Source organism: Furipterus horrens, unplaced genomic scaffold (assembly GCF_987537825.1).
Source record: "Furipterus horrens unplaced genomic scaffold, mFurHor1.1.pri manual_scaffold_4, whole genome shotgun sequence".
Lineage (NCBI taxonomy): Eukaryota > Metazoa > Chordata > Mammalia > Chiroptera > Furipteridae > Furipterus > Furipterus horrens.
Genome location: NW_028327174.1, coordinates 197716727 through 197740126, shown reverse-complemented (window position 1 = coordinate 197740126; position 23400 = coordinate 197716727). Strand labels below are relative to the sequence as shown.

General features: G+C 43.6%; 1 protein-coding gene across 2 annotated transcripts in view; it reads right to left on the bottom strand.

The window, feature by feature from the left end:
- The window catches only part of MVB12B (multivesicular body subunit 12B), a 155552-nt gene that overhangs the window by 119162 nt on the left and 12990 nt on the right, over positions 1 to 23400 (bottom strand). For both annotated transcript variants that reach the window (XM_090274733.1, XM_090274735.1), the window contains exon 2: positions 23104 to 23226. In XM_090274733.1, the coding sequence (XP_090130859.1) occupies positions 23104 to 23226 (123 nt within the window). The remainder of the gene's footprint in view (positions 1 to 23103; positions 23227 to 23400) is intronic.

The window sequence follows — 23400 nt, the reverse complement described above, 5'->3', positions numbered from 1 at the left end:
GGGACAAGAATGGTGAGGACTGAGCTGGGCTGGTGGCAGAGACAGAAAAGGATGACGCAAACACGAAGCAGAGGCAAAATCGTGAAAGCGCCTGCCGGTGGTGGGGGGGGAGGGGGGAATGGGCGGAGGCGCCGCGGGATGATTCTGGCCTTGGTCTAAAAGGACCAGTTCTGGGGCCGCTGCGGGTTGAGGGTGGAATAGAAGTGGTAAGGAAACAGAAGACAGTTGAGTTCTGGAATATTTGCGTACGACAGCCATGCTATGTGGGCTTGTCTACCAGGCAGGTGGACACGTGGGCTGGTGAAGGGCAGAGGCCTGAGCACAAGCCATCTGGGGGACGGTGGCAGCTCCCCTCCTGTGTGGCTGGGACCTGGACTGGAGGAGGGAGCCCAGTGAAAGGCTGGGACAGGTCCCAGGGGTGTGCTCAGTGTGGGGGGAGAGACCACTGTAAACGGGGATAAAAGAAAATAACAAGAAAGAAGACAGGTGAAATCCCATTTAAGAAAGAAGGGCTACAGAAGAATATCTGATGACCTAAGAAATTACTGCAATAAACACAGTAAGAAAATACCATGTAACTCAGCCAGTTATGAACCAGCACATGCAAAAGAACCCCATTATTGCTAGAACGCACACGCACACATACAACCAAAACTAAAGGGTATGTGTATGTCAAAATGTTATCCGCATTTTCCCTTCTAGCAGTAAGGTTAAGTCACTTTTACTTTCTTTCTTGTGCTTTTCTATATCTTCAAAATTGTCTACAAGAGCATGTGCCAGTCCTGTATTCAGAAACAAACGTATTAAGGAAGAAGCTGGTTACCAGCACCCAGAGCTGAGATGAGGTCGCGAAGAATACGGATTCGAGAAAACCACTGAGCCGGACAGGAAGGAAGAGGGGAGAGGAAACACCGCAAAGGAGAAGGCAGGAGCAAGCGCCCCAGGGCAGGAAGGTGTGGGGGCAGCGTGCTTCTAGGAACAGAGGGGACAGCGGCAGGTCTGTGTGGAGGCGGGTAGAGAATGAGTACAGAATGAATGGGATTTACTAGCAAGAAGGAGGAAGCAGGAAGTGGAAATGAGAACGCACCTGGGGGATTAATACTGGGAAGGAGGAGAGCCACCCAAAGGGGCTCCACCCTCTGCCACCTCTTTTCTCACTTCCTCCCTCTTGTCTGGGTCTGTACGTTATGAGCAGGCAGGGACTACATCGGACGGTCACGATTCCCGGTGCCTAGCACGGGACCTGCTAACGCAGGAGCGACTCCCGCTTCTTCCGCTCCCCCTCTGAAGTTGAAGGAAATCTCCTCCGAATTCAGGAGCATGGGCTGCGTGCAGGAGCCTGCCGGTTGACACAGGGGGATGGCAGAATGCTAACAAGCAATGGAACAGGTCTGAAAGACTCTGGAGACCCCACTTTGACACTCCAAGACATTTAAGTGCCTTCTTAAGAACAAGCAAGCTTTTCTATAAAACCAAATCACCTGACCTTGAGGCAGGCCCAATTACAAACCACAATTTCTGAATGCAATCCAGTAAGACTATGAAAACAAACCAGGTCTAAGATAAGAAGGTAACATCTTTGATAAATGGCACTGTTTTGCCTTACCATAGCCTCTCAGCATATGGTTAAGAAGGTAGTAAAAACCCATGATCCTGGGATTAGCAGAAAATCCAGCGACCCTTCCTGGCTCCCCCAGCTTGGAGGAAGGACATGGTTCTGTGCACGGGCCCAGGCTCCCCCAGCCCACGCTGCGGGCCCCACCTCTGCCCAAGCTCTCCGCCAAGACCGCCTGCCTGGAGCGGTGTACAGGTTCCTGCTGGAGCTGAGCCAAGCAACTCAGACCCCAAGGCAGGGCTCTAGGCTTCCGGCTGCTTCTAACAAAGGGGCCCTCAAAGAGACCCAGCAAGACAAGGAGGACAGGAAGAGTTAAAATGATGGGATTTAAGAGGAGACAAGTTGAACTTGTGAGCTCATGAGTCATGCTCAATGACAGGAGCTAGAAAGCAAAGGAGATGAACTGGCACTTGTGACTAAGGCCCCCTTCCTGTTGACTCTATTACTCAGCTCCCAAACCACACTGCCAGCGGTAATTGCATTTCAATTCATGTTTAACACAAACATAAGTTAGCTGGGTGTTAGCATCCAATATCCCAGACGTGGCAAGGCAAAACAGAAAGGAGCCTGCTCATTCAATTGAATAAACGTTCTTTGCCTGCCAGGCGACGTGTGTATGCGCACCCAGGCAAGGTGCTGGGTCCTGGAGGTGCATCTCTATGAAAGTCGCTGTTCCACAACCTCCAGGGGGCTTTGCGACACAGGCAGAGATATGCACAGGCTGACAACAATAGTTCAGGAGCCGTAAGAGCTCAACAGAGGAAAGTAAACGCACTACCGAAAGGCAAAGAGCTAGAACATCATTCCACAGGGAGCGGAATGGTGTGCGCCCACAAAAGCACAGAGGCAGGAATGGGACAGCACATTTGGGACCATAGAGAGTTCAAGGGGATACGATGAGGGCTAGAAGGTAGGGAGGCGCAAATCAAAATAAGTCTTAGGTTCCAGTGAAGTCCATCTGTTTGATAAACACCTCCTGGGGGCTAGTTGCTGAACATTCAGTAGTAAATAAAGCAATGACTTTGGTGAGAAACCTGAACTTTTAGACTGTTTCCGAGGTTGGGCTGGAGTTGGGGAGGGGCACCGGGGACATGTCGTTCCATTGGCTATAACAAAGGAGAATGGAGAACAGTTACTGGGTATTTGCTTCGTCAACAGATCGATCCCTTCTTAAGCTCCTGCCCTCTCATCCAGCCCTCTCCACAAACACAGTGGGATCTGCAATCACAGAGTTTCCTATCACGTAAACCGTACAAACTTGTCAGCCTAAGCCATGATCCAAAGGGTCATGGAATAGCCCAGAAACTGTGCATGGGCAGGGGTGAGGAGAGAGTTGGAATTAGGAACAAATAAAAGAATTCAATGAGGTTGTTTGACATAAGGAACTTTTTTTTTTTTTTTAATTAGCTTTTCTTTATACAAACTTGGAAGCTTCCCATCTTTTTCAAAGCTTTAACATAGTTTACAAAATGTGGGAATTACCAGCTCTTTGACAATTTTAGGGAATGCCACATTAAAACAATTTGGGCCTAGTATTTTTGCTAGAAATAACTCTCTAATGACTTTTCCAATGTCTTCCTTTGATACAGGTTTGTTTTTGGAATTCTTAAATAGCAGTAACAATGATCTAACTCATCGGGATTTTCAATTTTAGTCACATAAGTCTGCATATAGGAGCTATTCATCAGATTCTCTTATAATTTTCCAAACTCCTTGTATTCTTACTTTCCTTAATCTAAATTCTGCTTATATATTTTTTACTACCATATTTGCCAAAAAGTTTATCTATTATGCTTCTTACAAAGAATCAGTTCTCAATGAACAACTCTCCCTCTTCCTTTTGACTTCTCATTTTCTATTATTTCCTTCCACGTGTTTTTCTAGCTACGTTTGCTGTGGGAAAATAGTAATTGGCCTAATGTACATGTAATTAGAGCCTTAGAAAAAGGAGAGGTTAAGGAGAACTGTTTTAATAATGCCCCTAAATTTTCCAGCTGCAACAGCAGAAAATCCATTCTTTTCAGGTGCCTGTAGAACATTTACCAAGACAGATAACAGGCCAGGCTGGGTCTATAAACTACATCCCACAGGCCAAGTGCAACCTGTAGCCTGTTTGTGTACACTCAGCCTGTGAGTTACAAATGGTTTTTATGTTTTTAAGGGTGAAAAAATAAATAAATATGCAACAGAGACCACATGTGGCCCACAAAGCTTAAAATATTAACTATCTGGACCTTTACAGAAAAAGTTTGCTGACTCCTATTCTAGGCCATAAAACTGAGTTTGTTCTCTGATGACATGGAATTAAATAAGATGTTAATAACAGAAATATATCTAGAAAATCCCCAAACACATGGAATTGAGACAACACACATCTAAGTAATCCATGAATGAAAGAAGAACTCAAAGGGGAAATTAAATATATTGTAAATGGAATTAATATTAAATACAAAATAACAAAACTTCAGGGATGCAGCTAAAGCAGAGTTTAGAGGAAAATTCATAGTATTAAAATGATTATATTAGAAATGAATAGAGTTCTCAAATCAATAACCCAAACTCCCACCTTAAAAAAACTAGAACATTAAACCCAAAGTAAGCAGAGAAAGCAATGTAACAGAAAACATAAAATTTATAAATAAAATAAAATAAAATGCTGGTCCTTTGACAAGATCAATAAAATTGATAAAAGTCTGGGCAGCCTGAGGAGGAAAAAAGAGAAACAACACCAATGATCATTATTAGGAATGAATAAGAGAATATCCTACAGTTCTTAGAGATATTAAAAAGACAAGAAAATTTATAAACAATTTTATGCCCAGGCATCAGAAAACTTAAATGGACAAATTCCTTGACAGACACAAATTACCAATGCTCATTCAAGAATATATAACTTGAATAGTACTGTATCTATTTAAAAACTTGAACTGTTGTTAAAAATTTACCCATGTCCAGGCCCAGATAGCTTCACTAGCAAATTTTACTAACATTTAAAGAAAAGTAATAACAATTCTATATTAAATATTCCAGAAAACAAATGAGGAAGGAACACTTCCCAGCTTATTATATGAGACCAGCATTAACCTAATATCAAAACCAGACAAAGACGTTATAAGAAAACCACAAATCAATCAATATTTCTCATGAATGTATCATAACATGTCTTAGCAAAACCGTAGCAAATCAAATCTAACAATAAATTAAAAGGCCATGTATTATGTCCATGTGGGGTTTATCTCAGAGATCCAAGTTTGGTTCAACATCAAATATCAATCAGCATATTTCATATTAAAAGACTAAAAAGTAAAAGCAAAATGATTATCCCAACAGATAGAGATAAAGCATTTGATAAAATTCAACATCCATGTACGATAAAAACTCTCTGGAAGGGTACTTCCTACACTTACATTGAGTGCTTTTCCCCTGAGATCTGGAACAAGGCGAAGACGTCTGCTTTCCCCAGTTTAACATAACTGTGTACTAGATGTTCCAGTCAGTGCCACAGGGCAAGAAAAATAAATAAAAGGGCATACAGACTAGCCAGAAAGGAGTAAAATTGAATACCATTTATAATAGCATCAAAAATATGAAATGCTTAAGAATAAATTTGGCCAAGTATCTGCATGTCTTGTACACTGAAAACTAAAAAAGACTGATGAGCAACACTAGAGAGGACTTACATAAATGAAGAGCTACACCACATTATTTGAAAATAATTTAAGATTTAGAGGTGAGTTACAAAAATAACATAAAAATTCCTGCGTACTACCCTTTACCCAGATTCCCTAAAATGTTAACATTTTACCACATTTGCTTTTTTCTCTCTCCCTTTCTCTCTCTGTGAAATATATACATTCATACATTTATTTATATGCTGTATTCTACACATGTATCAAGAGGCACACGATATCTGTTTGTCTCATTACTGGTAATGTTAACCAGTAACTTGCGTGAGGTGCTATGTGTTTGTCCCCCCACTTTTATTCTTTGCAACTAATAAGCACTTTGTGAGAGATACTGGGAGACTATGTAAATATACTACTTCTCATGAAATTTTCACATAGTTGTTTAAACATCTAGACATATTTTTTAAGACCAAGAAGAAATCGACAGATGTGACTACATAAAAACTCTGATAAGATAAACAATAATCAACAAACTTTGATACTATAAGCAAAGTTGAAAGACAATGATGGACTGAGAGAAAAAATACTTGTAATGTATATAACAGCCAAAGCATAAACAGAATATATAAGGGAATTCTACAAATCAGTAAGAAAAAGCCAAGCAAATGAGTCAACTTTGAAAACAGAAAATTAACAGGAAAAATTCAAATGGCCAATAAACATGAAAAGATGTTCCACCTCATTGCCAATAAGAGAACTGCAAATTCACACAATGCACTCCTAGTTTGGAAAAATAAAACTAAGAGTGATGTGAAGAGTGAGGGTAAATAGAAACCTTTGTATAGCATTTACTGGAGGTATATGTAAATTGGTAAAGCGTTTTTGAAAAGCTATTGGTGGTAACTACTAAAATTTAAAATGTACACATCCTTTCATCATGAGCACACATCCAGAGACGTATGTCCAGGATACTTATTACAGCCTTGCTTTTCAAAGACCAAAGAAAAAGAATTAATTTCCATTAGCAGGGTCGTGACTAACAAGTTACAGTGGGAAAAGAGCCATTAAAAAGAATGGATATGGAAAGAAGATTGCCTATGTACACTGTTAAGGAAAAAAGGAAAGAAGGAATATCATGTAGAACACATGTATTAATAATAACAATAATGATATAATAATAGCTACATAGGTCAAGGTATTGTGAGTTACTGTTTCAAGCACTTTGTGAACATTATTAGCTCATTTAACCCTCACCACAATTCCACGAGGAGAGTTCCGTGAATAATCCCAACTTCAGAGACAGGAAACTGATGCTCTACCAGGAGGGAAAGCGCCTTAACCAAGGTCACACAGCTCCTAAGTGGCAGAGCCAAGATGTGAACCAAGGTGAGACGGTTCCAGAGTCTCTGCTTTTGATCACGAAACTATACAGCCTCTCTCTATACAAATATAAAAATATTTGCAAAATCATAGAAAAGGGACTGAAAGGATATAGACCAAACTGTTAACAATAGTTATGTGTTAATGAAACAAAACCTTACTTCACAAGTAATCAACTAATTAATGAAAAGAGCTGATTGCTAGATCCCCTGGAGGTTTGGTGACTTCAAGAACCAGAACAGATTCCTCCTTCTGGTCTCGCCTCCCTTAGCTGGAGGCCTCTCACAGACTCTTTGACCCCTTCAGTGATCATAATCCCTCAAGAATACAGCTCGCCCCCAACACTTCTCAACTCCAGCCACATCCCCTCTTCCCCATACGCACCATTCCTCATACAAACAATCTCTTAATACAATAAATGTGGACCACAAATGCCTGGAAAGGTGGCCTAAAGCATGTGAGTCTCGTAGACATTAAGGAGTAACTGGCAAGTATTTTACAAGCATGCAGTAGCATATTTCTTTCCTATATATACATAAGGTTGAAATAAATACTTAGGAAAGATTTCTGACAGCCTTAAAAAATAAACAGATTCTCTTGTTAACCCTGAGTTAACATACAATTAAAGCAAGCCAGGGCTTCTACTTCCAGGAATATGGAATAAGATATGCTTTATCCTAGTCCTCCCACTGAATACAACAAAAACCCTGGACATCATATGAAGAAACATAAGCGGGCTTTGAAAGGTCAGAGAAGAAGGCCGGCAGCTAGGGGCCTCGGGACCCAAAGAACAGCAATGTGTTGAGTTCTGAGGTTTCTTTTCTCCCCCGTACCCCACACCTGAGCTTAAGAAGTCAGCAGCCCAGAAACAGCAACAGACACAGACCAAAAACAGCCCGAACAAAAGGCTGCTTTCTCTAGATGATGACAGATCATTTAGCCAATAACGGATCTCTGCAAGCCAAACGCCATAAAAACATTGTGGCCCACTCCCACCCACGCCAGTAAAACCAGAGCAGGGGGACTAGACGTCCATCCTCACAAGGCTGTACAAGGCATCCCAATACCTCTGACAGATGGTGTCAGGGAAGGCCCCCTACAGAGCCAGGCCATTCATTCCCGCCAGGCAGTGCTCAGGTTTCCCTCCCTCTGCCCCTTGCGCTCTCCAGTGGAGTGACATTGGAGAGACCTTGTGGAAAGTCAGGACTTTCACCATGCTATCTAACAAGGCCACCTCACCAGCCCAGTGACATCAGTGGGGCCCACAGGGGGAGCTGTAATGAGGCACGTCCACCACAGAGGTATAAGTGGAGGCCTCGTCGGGAGTCAGAGCTCCGCTCACCACCCAGCAGTAAGAAAAAGCCCCATTTTTCTGGGTGTCCAGCGAAGCCAAGTGGGGAAACGAAACTTCTACTCCTACTGGGCAGAAAAGAGATGGTGCACCCTCCTTTTCCTGCCAGAGCAGGGTCAGAAGAGCCAGCTAAATAAAATGAAAGGTTTAAATAAGATCCAGGGTCTCATAATACGTACCCGCAATTTCCAGGTTTCAATCAAAACCTACTCATCAAAGAAAAGCACCAAGAAACAGAAAGGTCTCAAACTGAATAAAAAAAGACAATCTACAGAGCCAAAATCAGGATGACAGAGATGTCAGAATTATCTGGGGACAAAAAAAAACTTTTAAAGAAGCCATCATGAAAAAGTTTCACTGGGCAATTATGAACATGCTTGAAACAAAAGAAAGTCTCAGCCAATAAATAGAAAATATAAAGAAGAACCAAACTGAAATTTGAGAAATGAAAAATACAATAACTGAAATAAACTTAATGGACGGGCTCGGCAGCAGAATGGAAAAAAGAGAAGAAAGAACCAGTGAACTGGGAGATGGAATAGAAATGACCCAATGTGAACAACGCAGAGAAAACAGACTGCACAAAAAATGAACAGAGCCTCAGGGCGCTGTGGACTGTAACAAAAGATCTGACACTCCTTCCCCCAGAGTCTCAGAGGGGAGGATCAGGGGGAAGCTGAAAAAGTGCCTGAAGAGGTAATGGCTAAAAACTTCCTAAATTTAACAACCGACGTAAATCTACGAAGTCAAGAAGGTAAGCAAACCTCAAACTTGATAAATCCAAATAAATCCACACCAGGAAACATCGTAATCAAACTCCTGAAAAAGCAGGAGAAAGAAAAATGTTTGAAGAACGGAGAATGGACCAACATGTTACTTATAGAGGAACAACAACTCGAATGATGGTAGATTTCTCATTAGAAATCAGAGTGGCCAGAAGGAAATCACCCAACATTTTTCAAGCGCTAAAAGAACTGTCAACCTAGAATCCTATATTCAGTGAAATATCCTTCATAAATGAAGAGGAAATAAAGACATTTTCCGAGAGAGGAAAACTAGGAGAATTTGTCACCAGCAGACACACTCTAAAAGAACTGTTAAAGAAGTTCTCTAAACAGAAAAGAAATAATTTTTAAAAAAGGAACTTTGAAACATCAAGAAGGAAGAAAAAACATGTTATATAAAAATATGAGTAAACAAGACTTTTGCTTTTGGTTTTCTAAATTATGTTTGATGGTAGAAGCAAAAATTATAACACTGATGTGGAAATACTTAAGACAATTATAAATGAGAGAGGGTAAAGGGACATAAGAGTGAGGGTTCTACACTTCACTTCAACTAGTAAAATGACGTTACCACACACATGCATGCACGCATGCACACACACACACAATGCAATACCTAAAATGACCGCTAAAAATGCTATACAAAGAAATACACCCCAAAACACTTAGATAAGTCAAAATGAAATTCTAGCAAATGTTCATGTAACCACAGAAAGGCCCAGAAAAAGAATACAGGGAAAAAAAAATTTAAAAACAGAGAATAAACAGAAATAAAAAATAAAATGACAGGTTTAAGCCCCAACATATCAATAATTGCATTAAATATAAATGTTCTAAATACACCAATTAAAGACAGAGATTTGCAATTAACTGTGATTCACCACACAAACAAAATGAAGGATAAAAACCACATGATCCTATCAACAGATGCAGAAAAAGTTTTTGATAAAATCCAGCACCCATTTATGATCAAAACTCTCACCAAAGTGGGAATAGAGGGAACATACTTAGACATCATAAGGGCCATCTATGACAGACCCACTGCCAGCATCATACTCAACGGGCAAAAACTACAAGTGTTCCCCTTGAGATCTGGAACAAGACAGGGATGTCTGCGTTCACTTCTTTTATTCAACATGGTACTGGAAGCTCTAGCCACAGCAATCAAACAAGATGAAAAAATAAAAGGCATCCAAATTGGAAGGGAATAAGTAAAACTGTCTCCATTTGTAGATGACACAATACTGTACATAGAGGACCCCAAAGATTCCACCAAGAAATTACTAGAACTGATAAATGAATTCAGCAAAGTAGCGGGATACAAAATTAATATCCAGAAATCAGGTGCATTTTTATATGCCATAATGAACTAACAGAAAGGGAAATTAAGAAAAGAATCCCATTCACAATTGCTTCAAAAAGAATAAAATACCCAGGAATAAAGCTAACCAAGGATATAGAAGACCTGTACACGGAAAATGATGAGACACTGAGGAAAGAAGCTGAAGAAGATACAAATAAACAGAGGCACATACCGTGTTCACAGATAGGAGGAATTAACATCATTAAAATGTCCATATTACCTAAAGCAATCTATGACTCAATGCAATTCCTATGAAGATTCCAATGACATATTTCACAGAACTAGAACAAATATCTCAAAAATGTATAGGAACCACAAAAGGCCCACATAGCAACAGCGATCCTGAGAAAGAAGAACAAAGTTGGAGGAATCACAGTTCCTAATATCAAACTGTATTATAAGGCCACAGTAATCAAAACAGCATGGTACTGGCATAAAAACAGACACACAGATCAATGGAACAGAATAGAGAGCCCAGAAATAAACGCACACTTTTAAAGTCAATTAATATTTGACAGAGGAAGCAAGCACACACAATGGGCTGAAGATAGTTTATTCAATAAAATGATGTTGGGAAAATTGGACAGATACATACAGAAAAATAAAACTAGACCACCTGCTTATATCACACACAAGAATAAATTCAAAATGGATCAAAGACGTAAATGTTAGACCCAAAACCATAAAAGTCCTAAAAGAAAATATAGGCAGCAAAATCTCAGATAGTGCTCATAGAAATTTTTTATTGAATATATCTCCCCAGGCAAGGGAAACAAAAGAAAAAATAATCAAATGGAGCTATATCAAACCAAAATTTTTTTCACAGCAAAGGAAAACATCAACAAAATAAAAAGGCAACCCACAGAATGGGAGAACATATTCATCAATACATCTGATGAGGAGTTAATATCCAAAATTTATAAAGTACTTACAAAACTCTCCCCCGGCTGGTTTGGCTCAGTGGATTGAGCGTCGGCCTGCGAGCTAAGTGTCGCTGGTTCCATCTTCCAGTCAGGGCACATCAGAGAAGGAAAACTCTGACTCCAAAAAACCTCCGCTGCCTTGCGGCATACCTCTTCAGGGGAAAGGCTAAGGGAGTAAACCCCGACAGAAAATCCGGAGCCGGAGTCCCTAAGGCGGTTTGACGTTGTAGTCAACACCGGCAACTCCTGCGGCGCACCTGAAGCCAAGCTGTATTGACTCCGTCTTTCCCTTGGACCCTTCAGCTGCGAAGAGAGGGGGGGTCTGCTGCATGGGCAACAGCAGACCCTCCATATCACCCTGCCCAGGCTCTGTAGCTTCAGCTTCACTGGAGAGGACACTCCAGCGTCATCGCAAGATGTCGATTCAACACGGGAGGAGACAGATACCGTGTCACTCCCGAGTCGGACTGCACAGCCATTCTCGGCGGTGCAGATAGACTCTTAAAAAGCTACACCATCGTCTCTCGAGACGGACGGCTGCCGCCGCCGCCGCCAACTTACAAAACTCCACACCAAAAAAACAAACAACCCAATTAAATAATGGGCAAAGGACCTGAATAGACCCTTCTCCGAAGATGACATACAGATGGCCAATAGACATATGAAAAGATGCTCAGCATCACTAATCATCAGAGAGATGCAAATTAAAACCACAGTGAGATACCATCTCATATCAGTCAGAATGGCTATCATCAATAAATCAATAAACAAGTGCTGGTGAGGATGTGGAGAAGTTTGCACTGTTGGTGGGAACGCCACTGTGGAAAGCAGTGTGGAGATACCTCAAAAAATTGAAAATGGATCTGCCTTTTGACCCAGCAATCCCACTTCTGGGAATACATCCAAAGGAACCCAAAACACTAATTCAAAAGAACACAAGCACCCCTGTGTTCACTGCAGCGTTATTTACAATCTCGAAGATATGGAAGCAGCCCGTGTCCATCAATAGACGAGTGGATAAAACAACTACAGGACACTTTTACACAGTGGAATTCTACTTGGCCATAAAAAAGAAGAAAATTTTACCCTTTGCAACAGCATGGATGGACCTGGAGAACATTATGCCAAGTGAAATAAGCCAGTCAGAGAAACACAAATACCATATGATTTCACTCATATGTAGACTCTAATGAACAAACTCAACTGAAAAGCAAAACAGAGACAGACTCCCAGATGGAGAGCAGATGACAGCTGGGGAGGGGGAGGTTAGGGGGTGGAGGGACTGAGCAAAACAGGGAAAGGACTTAGTGTAGTGATGCTGGCGTTGGCGGGGGGAGGTGAGGGGTATAAGAGGACTAAATGGTAATGGGGAAAAATACAATAAAGATTAAACATTTTTAAAAAAAGAGATTTGCAGAGTAGATTTAAAAACATGGTCTAACTACATGCTATCTATAAGAAACTTATTTTCAATATAATGGTATAAACAGGTTGAAAGTAAAAGTATAGAAGAATATATATCATGAAAACATTAATCTAAAGGAAGCAGGAGTAGTTATACTGACATCAGATAAAACAGACTTTGGAACTAAGATAATCAGAAGACAGAAAGGGACATTAAATAATGATAAAATGGTCAATACACCAAAAAGACACAGCAACCCTAAATGTGTATGGACCAGACCACAGTACTGAAAAGATGCAAAGCAAAAACTGATAAAACAAAAGGAACAAAAGTAATTCCAAAATTACTGTTAGAAACTCTACCACTCTCTAAAACTGATAGAATAACTAGAAAGACAATCAGCAAAGATACAGAAGAACAGAGCAACACTACCAACCTAGCGGATCTAACCTATATATTTTTTAAAAACCCATCAATAATAGCCAAGTACACAGTCTTTTCAAGTGACCATGGAACATATGCCAAAACTGACCATTTCATGGACTATGAAACAAATCTCTACAGAGTTTTAAAAATTGAAATCATACAGAGTGTGCTCTCCAATCACAATGGAATCAAACTAGAAAACAATAACAGAAAGATTGCTGGAAAATCTCCAAAAGCTTAGAAACTAAACAACACAATTCTAAATTACCAATAGGTCAAAGAAGAACTTTAAAGAAAAATTAAAAATACAATGAACAGAATGAAAATGAAAATAAAACATATGGAAATTTGTGGGGTATAGCTACAGTAGCGCTGACAGAGAAATTTATAGTACTAAATGTATACATTAGAAATGAGGGAAAGTCTCAAATCAATAATCCAAGCTCCTACCTCAAGAACCCAGAAAAAGAGCAAAATAAACCCAAAACCAGCAGAAGGAAGTGAATAATAAAGATAAAAGCATAGATCAACGAAATCCAAAGCAGGAAAAAAAAATTAATGAAACGAAGAGCTGGCTGTTTTGAAATGGTTAATAAAATTGACAAACTTCTAGAAAGACTGAGAAAGAAAAAAAAGAGAGAAGACACAAATGATCGATATCAGAAACAGAATATTATAGACTATGCAGACATCAAAAGAATAATAAGGGAATGCTACAAATAATTCTACACATAAATTTGCAACTTTTAGTCCAATCCTTTCCTTGAGTTCCAAGGAAGGAAGAGGACTAGTGTTTAAACCAATCACTAATTACCAATAATTTAATCAACCATGCCTATGGAACGAAGCATCCTAATAACCCCCAAAGGATAAGTCTGTAGAGCTTCCAGGGTGGTGAACGCATGGAGATCAGGGGAGAGTGGCATGCTGGGACAGAGGGCCTGGGAGCTCTGTGCCCTTTCCACACGCCTTGCCCTGTGCATCTCTTCCACCTGGCTGTTTCTGAGTTATATTCTTTTGTAATAAATCGGTGATCGAGTAAGTAAAAGGTTTCTGTGAGTTCTATCAGCCACTCCAATTAATCAAACCTGAGAAGGGAGTCACTGGAATTTCTGATCTATAGACAGTCCATCAGAAGCACAGGTGACAAGCTGGACTTGCAGTTGTCATCTGCAGTGGGGTGGCGGTAGTCTTATGGGACTGAGCCCTCAATCTGTGCAATCTGATGCTGCCTCCAGGTAGTGTCAGAACTGCTAGTCTAATACACCTACAACTTGGTGGCGGGGGAGCCATCCCATGTTGGAAATGGGCCTAGAACTCCTTTTGAATATTAATTACCATCTAAATTCCAGCAACATTTTTTATAGATACAGACAAGATTATTCTAAAGTGAATATGAAAAGACACAAATGAACCTGAATAGCTAAAATAATTTTTTTTTTAAAAAATGAATAAAGTGGGAGATATCATTCCATCCTATTTCAAGACTTATTGTGTAGCTTCAGAAACCCATACTGTGTAGTACTGGCAGAAGGCTAGACACACAAAATGGAACTAGCAGAGAGCCACCCCAAATGTGCCCAACTCATTTTTTATAAAGGTTCAAAAGCAATTCAGAAGGAAAGATTGCCTTTTCAATAAATGGTACTGAGCAGTTGTTCATCCATGGGGGAAAAAAGAACTCTGACCTAAGTTCACACTTTATATAAAATTAAATCAAAATGTGCAAGATTTAAATGTTAAATGTAAAACTATCAAATTTATAGAAAAAAAAGGAGAAAATCTTTAGGACCTAGGACTAGGCTTAGATTTGACACCAAAAACATGATTGATAAATGGAAAAACTGACAACTGGACTTGATGAAAAATTTAAACTTTGCTCTGTAAAGGACTCTGTTAAGAGAAAGAAAAAAATAAAACAAGTACAGACTGGAAAAAAATATTTGCAAATCACTAAATCAACAAAACACTCGTATCTAAATACACAAAGAACTCTTAAAGCTCAACAGTAAAAATCCAAACAATTCAATTAGAAAATGAGTAAGACGAAAGTGACACTTTATTGAAGATATAGAGACGGCAAATAAGCACAAGAAGACAGGTTCAACATCATTTGCCACTCAAGTAACGCAAATTAAAAACAAATGAGTTATCACTATGTACCTATCAGAATGGTTATAACAAAAAATACTGACAATAACAAATGCTGAAACGGATGTGGAGAAACTGGATCATTCATACATTACTGGTGGAGATATAAAATTTTATAGCCACATAGGAAAGTATTTGGGCATTTTCCTTAAAAAAAACTAAACATGCAACTACCGTATGATCAGCGACTGCTCTCCGGGACATTTATCCCAGAGGAATGAAGACTCTAGGTTAATACAAAAACCTGCTCATGAGCATTTATAGCAGCTTTATTCGTGACAGTACCAGATGAAACCACCACACATCCTTCAGTGGGTAAATGGTTAAACAGATCATGGTACAGGCTTATCAATGAACACTGCTCAGCCATAAAAAGGAACAAGCTATCGAAGCATGCAATAGATTCTCCAGATGAATCTCCAGAGAACTATGCTGAGTTTTTGAAAAAAGCCAATCCCAAAAGGTTACATGCTGTATATGTGATTCCATTTCTATAACGTTTCTGAAATGACAAAATTATAGAAACAGAGAACAAATTAGTCGTTGTCAGTGGTTACAAAGGAGTTAGCTGATCCCTAAAGACAGTAAAACAAAAAACAAAGAACAAAAAACTTACCTTTGAGCACTTTTGAATACACACCACCCAATCCTGAATCCCTATCTGCACCTACCTCCTTTTATCAGGTGCCTTCAGTCAGGAGCACTCTCTCCCACCCTGGACCCTACCTCACCCCAGGGACAGGTACCTGACCACTAGAGACCACCTTCACAGCCCAGAGCCCTCTGAAATGATTCAAACTAGACGGTCCTGAGGCTGCCCGGCCTGCCTGGCCCTGCCTTTCCAGCAGAAGCCACAATACTGGCTCCCGCCCCGGCTTTCCCCTCGTTCCCTCTGCCTCCTGCTCAGTCCCGGCTGGAGCTTCCCCGCGTGGCCCTGCGCGGGGTGGTGAGCCCCTCCTCCTGGGATCCACGACACGAACCACCTTTTCAATGGCAGTTGTGTCCTGACCTGTTGGCCTCACCATACCCGAATAAAAATAAAATCCCAGGTACATTTAAGAACAGAAACGTTCTGTATCTTGACCGTGGTGCATGTGATACTGCACCAGAGTTTACAAGTTACTACACTGGGGGAAGATGGGTAAAAAAGTAAACAAGATCTCTCCATATTACTTCTTAAAACTCCATGTAAATTCTATAATTATCTCAAAATAGAAAATTTAACTGAAAAGAAAAAAAAAAAAAAGGAAAATGAAAGCAGGTCCCTCATCTTCCCCGTGAATTCACCTAATGGAGGGTTCATCGTTATAAGCTTTTCTCAATAATGAATAGGAAGCTGGAAGTCGCAGTGAACAGGAGGAATTGCCGGAACTGCACTGTTCCCCACGGGTCCTCTCCACCTCCCAACTGAACCCACTGTGGGATAATCATTAGTGCAGCCTCGGGACAAACCCCAAATTCCTGGTTGGCAGGGGAGAAAAGCCCAGAGAAGGCAACGTAAGCCGCTATTTCTGATCGAATCACCCTCACGACAGCCAACGCCTGCTTCTTGCCTGCCTCCTGGATGCCAGGCGCTGTCCGGGGCACAGGCAGCCCACACGTGCCTACCCCCGCCCCCCGCCCAGCACACTCCGCTCCCTGAGGCCCGGCCCTGGAGGGCCCGGCGGAACGGGCAGGGGACAGACAAGACTTACACAAAGGCTGGCCATAAAACCGCTTTCCGTTTTTCAGGGAATCTCAGTGTAACGCAGGATAGTTTCTAACAAAACTAATGAGAGGAACACCTGGTCCCTTTTTATCAAAACAAGCTCTGGTTCTGAAAATAAACCAGTGCGTGAGGCTGGATCTTGTCTGCGGTTATTCCTGACCTGGGAGTCGGCCCTGGACGGCAGAGATGTGTGGGAGGCAGAGGCAGAGCTTCATGGGGGGCAGCTCCTGGGGGCTCTGGGTCGTCACTCCCTTCTGGCCACCAGGAAGACAGGTGGTCTTCCCGCCCTGCTGACGCCCTTCCCCGACTTCAGGTTTCCGGAGCTCCAAGAGACAGTTGTGGTCCGACTGGACATGTGATTATGTCCCCCGCTTCCCACCTGCTATCTACCCTGTTTTTTAAAATAAGATATCGTTTCCATCTTTGCATGCTTTTTGTGTGAACTTTAAAATATCTGATCACTATTTTAAAATACCAGCTTCCTCAGATCTGCATTTAGATTCTTTTTTCTTTTACCACTTTGCTGAATAAAATACAGGACCTCATTCGCAGGTTGAGGATTTTAAGGACACCCCCCCCCCCGTGTCCTCTGGACACAGCCCACTGCTCCAGAGGGGGAACAATCTCTCCTAGGACCCCCAAAGCCCTCACATTGGACAGTTCAAGCACTTGAAACTTCCAATTATTTAGGAACTCCCAAATACATTTAGGGCATATATAAATTATACAGGTCCAACGGTCTTTAAGAAACATCTTGTCTAGCCAGTTTCAGAAATAAACAAGGGTATTGAGAGGACGGGAGGTGGCGGGCGAGAGAGGGTAGAAAGGAAGAAATGAGAGTGGCCCACGTGCACCAGGGAGGCTCAGGCCGTGGTCAGAGGCCATGACCAGGGCCGGCTTCCCAGCACGGGGCGGGGATAGGAAGAACGACTAAAACCAACATGACTTCCCGGCCTCTCTCTGGGCTCAGATGCTGAGTCATCTGCCCCCTCAGGGGCTCTGCCTCATCAGACAGCTGCTCGCTCCTACACAGTCAGCGCCCCCACCCCCATCTCCACCCCCACCCCACGCTGGCTCCTTCCCATCAGCAACTAAGCATGCTCAACACTTCCCACCGTTAACAAAGAAAAAAGGACCGGTGATGCCCTGTCATCCTTCCCTCTCTCCTCCGTTCCTCGAAGGCCATCTGCACTGCCTCCCATTGTCACCTCCCGTTTCTACAGGACACGACCTTCAAGTCTGCTCCAATCTTGCTTCTGAGCTGCCACCAAGCTCACAGCCACCTCCACCTTTAGCAGCCTCATTTCACTCACCCTTTAGGCAACTCTGAAAAGAAATGACCATCCCTTTTTCTAGAAATACTCTTTTTCCTTTCTTAGTAATTTTCCACCCACCTCCCTGGATGGTCGGCCCAGGTCCCTCCTGAGTGCCTTCCTCACGCCCACCCCTAAGCAGTGATGCTCCAGGGGACCCTGACGTAGCACCTCGTCTCTTTTGGTTCTATACCTTCCCTGGGACCGTGGCAGTCATGCCATGGTCCCTGCTGTGTGAGGACGATACCCAGACCTCTACCCTGGTGCTTTGTGACAACTCCCCCGACATCTCTCATAAACACCCCCATCTTGGCGTGTCCAGAACCGAACCATCTGCCCTCTCCCCGCACCCACCTTCCTGGCTGCCTGTGTTCCTATCTCGACTGACAGCATCAACACCCCCCCAGCTTCCCGGGAAGACACACTGGTGTCATTCTGGTCCTCCCTTTCCTCACCTCGGCACCCACCTCCCGACATGTAATGTCTTTTTCTCTATGAAAGAATACGAGTTTCGGTCTCTCAGATCCATCCCCTTCTTTCCACTTCCACTGTCCACAGGTCAGGCGACCACCCTCTCATCCTGCACTACTAGCACAGGCCTCCCAATGCACCCACTCGCCTCAGTGCCTACACCCTCCGGTTGTCTGCCTTACTGCGAACGATGAGCAGACTTTTGAAAACATGAATCTAAGAACCTCTTCTCCTTCACATCCTTGAAATAATGGCCCAACTCCTTTGTGTGGTTTACAATGCTCTGCTGTGATCTGGCCTGGTCCCTCTGCCCACCCTCATCTCTCACCTTTCAGCTCAAGGGACCCAACCTTCTAGAATACTGGGATTCCCAGTGCCTTGCACCAAAGTAGGTGATCAATAAATATTTGTGACAGCAATGTATGCACAAATAAATGAATGAGTGATGTCAGGAAACATTGCACTTAGAAGCTATTTGAACTGGGTTTTGAAGGATGAGTAAAATTTTACCAAAACAGGAGGGGTATAATAGGAGCCTTGGAAACACAGAAAAAATATGGAAAGCTTGAGAATCCCTGACCTGGACGTCTGGGCACAGTCACTGAACCAGAGGATGATCTGTCACTTCAGGGTCACTGTGCCAGAAAGACTCTGGTGTGTAGGGTGGGGTTTCTCAGGAAGGGAATGGAGGACATCTTAGATTGGCATGAGGAAGGAAAAAATATCCCCTGGTCTCTCAGAAGCTGGGACTCTCTGGATGTTATTCTGAACGTTGTTCTGGGGTAGGTGGGATGAGGGCAGCCAAAAGCAAGGCAGAGGCTGGGCAAGGAGGGGGCCGGAGGACCGGCCTGGCCTCAGCAGCCGGGGTCAAAGTTCTCCAAGTGTTACTCTCACATTCCCATTATCCTCAAAGCTCCAGAAAAAGTCCTGTGAAAAGTAATTCTGGTCTCGGCTGGTCTACGGGAAATCAAGAAAGGTCATGGAAGAAGGAAGAGCAGTGACCATCCCCACTCAGGCCGGGTTGGAGGGGGGCTGTACCCGGGTGACCTCCTAGATGTCACCCATGAAAACGGCGCAGCCCACTGAGGCGGTGCCCTGGGGACGGCTCAGGAAAGCTGGAGGGGAGCATGTCTAGAAGCGAGCTGGAGGGGTCACGCTGTCGTGACCTGGGATTCAGCGAAAGCAATGGGTAATCTGCAAAGCTAGGTTTGGAAGATACGAATAGTCTCTTAGGACTTCCCTTCAAAGCACTTACCACAATTTGATTTTACATTTATTTGTGGACTCACTGAATTATCTTTCTCCCCACCTAGACTGCAAGCGTCGTGAAGGCAGGGACGGTGCACGCTTTCACTCACCACTGTGTCCCAGCCTCCAGCTGGAACGTAATACGTACTCAAAAATAGGCTGGATAAATTAAAAACTTTAAATTTAAATACTCTGCAGTGTTTGATTATTCTTTCTCTGTATTGCTGACTTTTTGTTTTGTTTTTGCCCCCCCCCCAAAGTATACTAGGCATGTGAAGGTATAATACCAAAAAGTATATTATCAAAGAAAAAAATTCCTTTCTGGAAAGAAAGAGTCATCTCACAAACACAGAACTGTGGCTCTAGGCTCTGAGTTGTAAAGAGACAAAAGAATTTTTAGAAAGGCAAAAGAATCGTAAAAGGTAGGATATATTTCCCTGGAAATACAAAGAAATACACCCCCACATGGTCCTCGGTGATGTCCGCCTAGATGCCCTAAGACGCCGCAACGTCTCAGAGTGACTTGGACGTCAAAGGTTAATTCTGTGCAGAGGAGTTTTAGAACGAACTGCTTCTACGGCATGACGCGTCCCTGAAAACTGACCACCTACACAGGACATGTGCTACTTTCAGCAATCCCCAGGCATCTATGACAGGCGTCACACCAGGTACTGTGGCATCACAAGGACACATGAGACCCTCCCACCCTGTCGGCAGGGAGTGTCACCGCCAGCCACTCCAAGACCTGCGCGTGTGGCCATGAACACAAAGGGGAGGCTATTTCAGAGAGGACCGCAGACACCGAGACAATAAATGGAGAAGTTTAGCAAATAATCCTCAGCCCCCAGCCTAAGATCCTTCCCCTGACTGGGAGAAGAGTTATAAAATTAAATTTTTACAAGCAAACATTGGGCATCTTTTACTTTCAGCAGCAACAGGGCCTCTGCGCACTTGGAAGTGGCTGGGCTGGCCAGGGTCGGCCGTCCATCTGGCGCCTGCCCCTCGGGGCTGTGCAGTCACAGTGCTTGCTGTGACCGTGCATGGGGACAGATCACTCCCGCAGCAGATGTGACCGAGCGGTCTCGCCACAGTTGTGGCAGGGCTTCCTCGGCCACGGCAGCTGTCTAAGCACCTCTGTGGCCCAGCCACCATAAAACACCTTACATTTCAGTTTGATGGTGACTTCACACAAAACTCCAGATAAAAGGAATGGGGAGTTCTCCCTGCCACCCCCTCCCCCACTGCCCTTGAACTCAGGTCAGATCTCTGGGGAACCAATGCTTATCTAGAAGAGTCCAGTGGTCAGCACAACAAGATGACTCCAGCTCTCTCCCTGGAAGGGCTTTTGGAGGGAGCTCGGCCACGCTCCATCCCGGCGCAAAGGCTGGGTAATTGGCAGGCTGACCCTGGGAGCCTCTTGCCCTGCTCACCTTTCAGTATAATGCACGGCGCAGCGCAATCATGAAATGTGCTTATTAATTTTACTCATCTGACACCGGGCTCTTCTGCCCCGAGCTAGATGTTAGGAGAAAATGATAGGGATAGATAATGCTCCTGTCAGATTTACCAAGGCTTTCGGAAAACCAGACCATCAGAGGCCATCTGCCGCCCACTAGCCACGCATTCAAGATGGCCCCAGAGGTACAAGCAGAAGTAAAAGACCCAGATCGACACGAGAGCACAGCGTGAGGACGTGAGACCCAGGCCCTGGGTGTGAGCCCCTGGCAGGTGCCCTCCCGGGCAGGCATCCCAGGGGCTGGTCCTCAGATGCAGCGATCGCCAGCGCCCAGCCGGCCCCGTGCACAGGCAGTGAGTGCCGCTCTGTATCCAATTCATCAAAAGACACTTCGGCCTCTCAAATCGGTAACACTTTTATTAGCTTCCCCAAGAGTTTTATGGCACAAAGCCATACCTAATGATTCTATTTTATAGCAAGTTATACATACAAGCAGTGCTTTGAAGTCAGGCAGCAGGTAAGACTCAAATCTTTGTCAAAAAAGATTCCCTCGCTCTTTCACTTTTAGAATGTTTATAAGCTTTCAAACAGTTGGGAAAGTGATGTGGAGCATTTTCACAGGCTTCTTCTTTTCCCCCTCTTCACGCAGGACCCAGTGCAGGCACTTTTTCTCAATGGGGGCTGATTTTGCCCACCCACCCCCCTCCGCCTGGAGACATCTGGAAATTTCTGGGCACATTTTTTTTGGTGGTCCAATTTGCGGGGGTTGGTGCCATCAGCATCTCTTAGAGGCCAGGGACGCTGCTAAACATCCTACGATCACAGGACAGCCCTACGACACAGAATTATCTGATTACCTGGCCCAAAATGTCAACAGTGCCAAGGCTGAGAAACACGGCCTTGGGCTTCCTTTGCACCCTCCCCCCACCCCACTGCCCCTGGGACATCAAACACTAATCTAACCACTACGGCAGGTTTTCAGAGCTGGCTACTAAGGCTCTCATTCTTTTATTCTTATGTATTCTTGGTACACACTTTCAATGAGTAAGAATAAAACGCGGCCATAAAAAAAATGAGGAGAGTGAAAATAAGACCACTTCAGACCTCAAAACACTGTATGAAACCCTCCTAATGTTACTCTGCATTTTTTAAAGCTCCACCCCAAGTGGAATTTATCTGTTGCAGCAACCAAATAACCAATTCCAGCTATCAGTACTAGGAAACACCACAGATGGCTGCTGAGAAGCAAGGCAAGGTCTCTGCTAAGCTGTGGTGGTGTGGTCAGCCAGAGTACTGGACTTGGGAGGGGGTCTGGTCCTGCCTCACCGCCCCCAAGGATGGGGACGGGCTCCATCACTTCACTTCCCAGACCTTGGGTTCTCCTCGCCAGCAATGTAGGAATAAAGCTACTTGCCCTCCCCACATGGTCGTGAGAGCTAAACAGGTTCCTGGGAAGGAAACGGCTTTGTGAACTGTAAAGAGCTGTATGATTGTATGGCAATAATTTATGACATTTATAACATGTGGGACAATCTATGACAAATACCAAGGGTCTTTCAGACTCTTGAATCCTTTTCATGAAATGTCGTAACTAGAAGTGACTGGAAATCAACTCATCCAACCCCTGAATTTTACAGAAGGTGACCATGAGCGTCACAGAGGCCAAGCGTCTGGGCTCTGGGAACAGCCCAATGGGCTCAGGTCCTCTGACTCCCAATCCAGGACACTCCCCGTGCCTGCCCAACCACGGTCTTCCCCCCGCTGCTTAAGTTCCCAGAGGGAAGAAACACAGCTTACACATAAGGTTCACAGGGTCTTGAACACAGGGGGTAAAATCTGTGGAATCCGTGCACAAAAGGTACAAAGCAATACCCTGACTTACTACATCATAGCCCGTCGGGGCTCGGTTCCGGGAAGCTACCACCCCCACGCCCGTGATGGGGTCCATTGACGTCTCTGGCAGGGCGTCCGAAAGGTCTTTGACTTCAGGCATGGTGGATTGGTCCTGGTTCCGAAAAGGAAAAAGAAAGCATAAGATTCAAACTGAGCGTTTAATGGGAACAATGCAGCGTCTCAAACAGACAGAGCCAGACTCCCAAGGCGAGTGCCCTGGGCCGAGCTCCGCATGCCTGAGCTGGCTCAAGGAGCCCTGACCTTACCTGCCTCTTTCCTCACATCA